Source organism: Seriola lalandi, unplaced genomic scaffold (genome assembly GCF_002814215.2).
Source record: "Seriola lalandi dorsalis isolate HSWRI2012SDOR001 ecotype SW California unplaced genomic scaffold, Sedor1 jcf7180002054763, whole genome shotgun sequence".
NCBI classification, from domain to species: domain Eukaryota; kingdom Metazoa; phylum Chordata; class Actinopteri; order Carangiformes; family Carangidae; genus Seriola; species Seriola lalandi.
In genome coordinates this window covers 765,607-768,960 of record NW_019525316.1, presented here as the reverse complement: position 1 = coordinate 768,960, position 3,354 = coordinate 765,607, and the positions used below count along the sequence as shown (strand labels likewise).

The 3,354-nt window shown below is 39.8% G+C and overlaps 1 protein-coding gene across 1 annotated transcript in view; it reads left to right on the top strand.

The window, feature by feature from the left end:
* The window catches only part of ush2a (Usher syndrome 2A (autosomal recessive, mild)), a 152,726-nt gene that overhangs the window by 117,781 nt on the left and 31,591 nt on the right, over positions 1–3,354 (top strand). The window contains exons 55-56 of the mRNA XM_087178958.1: positions 896–1,054; positions 1,644–1,806. Of these exons, the coding sequence (XP_087035084.1) occupies positions 896–1,054; positions 1,644–1,806 (322 nt within the window). The remainder of the gene's footprint in view (positions 1–895; positions 1,055–1,643; positions 1,807–3,354) is intronic.

Sequence of the window (3,354 nt, the reverse complement as noted above, 5' to 3'; positions counted from 1 at the left end):
GGGACTATGTGAAAGTGTATTAACGCAGCTAAAGTGTGCTCATGAAAAAGCACCATGTGCTGAAGTCAGAGGTGTGTGTGTGTGTGTGTGTAGGTGCTTGTGTGCATATGTGAGTTGGGGGGTGAATAATTGAAGTCTTTCATTTGTCTGGTAATCAGTTCGTTCTCGAGATATCAAGAGTTCATGAATGTTGAATAACCCATCACAATACAGTAGGCCTGAATTATGGAAAAACCTCCGGTGAGAATATTAACAAAGTCTAAGTGCATGTGTGTATCTGTGTGTGTGTTTCTGAATGTATATATTTGTGTGTTTTTGTCTGGTTGTGAGACCACAGTGCCAGGATTGTAAAGGCTAGATCATTCAGTGTCAAGAGAAAAATATAAGCAGATATGTAGATTTTGTTGTAGGAAGCCATATCCTTTACAGGTAGTTATAGTGCTTATCAATCAAATTTTCCTCTACATAGTCAATTAAAATCAATGGAGTTATGACTTTGGGTTTCTGATTTTCCTTACAAAGCAGAAGAAGTAGCTACAACAGGCAATTGCCTTTTTTTAGTATAGTTGTTCTATCAGGTTTATTTTACAGCCTGCTTTATTTAGGCTGAATGCTGTACTAATGCAGCTCAGTTACTTTCAACATTAATTTATGTTATTTTATTATTTTTATTATTTATGTTAATTTAGATTTTTTTTTTACTTGTACTGTCATGGATGTGACATGTTCTCAAAAATGTAAGTTGGTGATGTTATGTCACAGTCCATGTATGTAGCTTTAAGGGTCATCTTAAATTTATATCCCTTACCTTGTGTTTTTGTTTCAGTTATAAATGTACTCCAACAAATTACTAACTGAAGGTAATCATATTGTGTATCTTTCTCCTTTTCCACAGTTCAGTTCAAAAGCGGCCAGCCTGTAAACTACAACATCCTGTTTAATCCAGGAAGTGACAGAGCCATAGTGCATCATGCTGGGCCAGACCTGCACCGCACTGTGACTGGTCTAGAGCCGTTCACTACCTACGACATCAGAGTGCAGGCCTGTCAGATTGGTAAATATCTTTCAACTTGAACTTAAGTCAGGAGATGAATTTAGCGCAAAGAAACTAATTTAGATAGCAGCACTATTTATGATTGAAATCACATTGCTTTACTCAGTAAGGAGGCCAATAACATTAAAACTCTGAGTGTAGTTAAAATAGTTAGTTAATAGATTTATTCTCTGTGGCCTGTAAAGGTGGCCAAACAAGGCCTTAGGATGCCAAAGACACCTTGTTAGATGCATCTAACATCTAACATTTTCATCTTACCGTGTTTTGTGATGTGAGAGGTAAGATGCCCTGTGATGCAGCCTGTGGCTAAGAAATCGGGGGCCTGCAGAGAATAATTAAACAGTAGCTAATGGCCTTTTTTCATTTAGGCAAAGTATATCATGCTCTAGTTGAGGTGGTTCAACTCTAGCCTCACAGCATGTGTAACCACACTGACCTGTGAGATGCTTCATGAATGAGGTCATACAGGGGGAAAAGCTTTTGTAGATGTGATTTGTTATGTTAATGTAAAAGAGGCAAATATAATGACGACGTGTGTCTTGAAATGTCTGTGTTTTGTGACCTGTTCCTCCTGTTTTGCTCCTTGCAGAGGGGTGTGGAGTAGGAGAGGGTGTTTCAGTTCGAACTTTAGGGGCCGCTCCAGAAGGTCTGCTACCCCCCTCAGTAAAGGCAGCTGGAGCCAATGTCCTGGAGATCCACTGGTCAGCCCCCAAAAAACCTAACGGACTCATCACCTCCTACCATGTATACAGGTAACATACACACAGAGAAGTGCTTGAAACACTTAATAAATCTTCACACAGTCATTTATGATTTTACTGGGGGTACATTGCACCTTATCCCAGAGAGAACGTAATGGGTTGAGCTAACAGTCAAATTTTACAACACATCCTCATACCAAAATATCAAAATACTTTGTTTGCCAGTGGGTTCAAAAGTCACCTTTATGACCTCTCCATCGATCTTTATCCATCATTCCATCAAACCTTAGAATTTTCTGGTCTGCCACTTCTCTTTTTATGGTATGGTTTCGTACTTGGTTGTGATTAGGGGAAGATCGCTGACTGTTTTAGGAGACAGTATCAAAGACAAATGATTTGCACGATCATAGCCATTTCTGAAGAGTGTACAGAGACTGTTTTGTATTTACATATGACTCACTGTCTAGAAGAGCAAGGCCTCTGTGATCATTAGAAAGTGTATCGAAAGCAGATGATCAACTATAGACAAGCAGACAGAGAAACAGCTACACTTTATACAAAGCTGCTTTCACATTCTTATGTACAAACCAGTGTGGCCATGTGCTCACACTATCTACTCAGTGTATCTCTACAACACTAATGAACCAGAAGTATTACATACAGTATATCATACACACATACCCTTTGCATACATGTAATGTACACATACAGTGTATATTGAGAAGCCTAGAAGTTTTGTGTCTCTAGGCAAATGTCCACTGGCCAATCTACGTACGTTGTGTGTATGTGCATGTGTGTGCGTGGTCATGCTGAAGGTCGTGGTCTGCTTGTTGACCAAAGAGTGTGTGATCTGTATGCAGGGTCAGACCAGACTAAGCCCTTTAACTCCTCAGGAAACACACATTAGCATAGCAGTACACACACACTGACACACCTGGCATGATCAGACTCAGGCAGACAGGGACTTGGATGAAATAGGAAATTCTCTGTCTCTCTCTCTCTCTCTATCTCTCTCTCTCTCTCTCACACACACACACATTCTCACACACTTACCTGACACCCTGTGTAATCACAGACAAAGGGGCTTACCAAGACATCAGGGTGCTTGCATCAGCCACTGACTTACACATAATGTTTAAGATGTGATGTTACATTTATTTCAGTTCCACAACTTAAATGTGTTTATTCTCAATACACTAAACTATACTAAAATATAGTAAAACACTTAACATACTTGAGATAACTAATTTAACATACTGATCCTTTTTCTTTGTTATGCCTCCACGCCGGTGACAGCCAGGGCCAGAGGCATTATATATATTGTATATATATTGAACATATGACAAATACACAAAAGAGAAATGTAAATAGTCAATAGCTAATCCAAGCATTTATTTTATCATAGGCGTCCAGTAGGAACAGAGGAGGAGCTGCTGGTTTTCATCTGGTCCAGTGGGCCACTTGAATTTTTTGATGCAAGCCCCAACCTGCAACCCTTCAGCTACTTCCAGTACAGGGTACGAGCCCACAACTCCAAAGGCTCAGTTCTGAGCCAATGGGCTTTTGCCCAGACCTTACAAGCAGAACCACAAGATATGA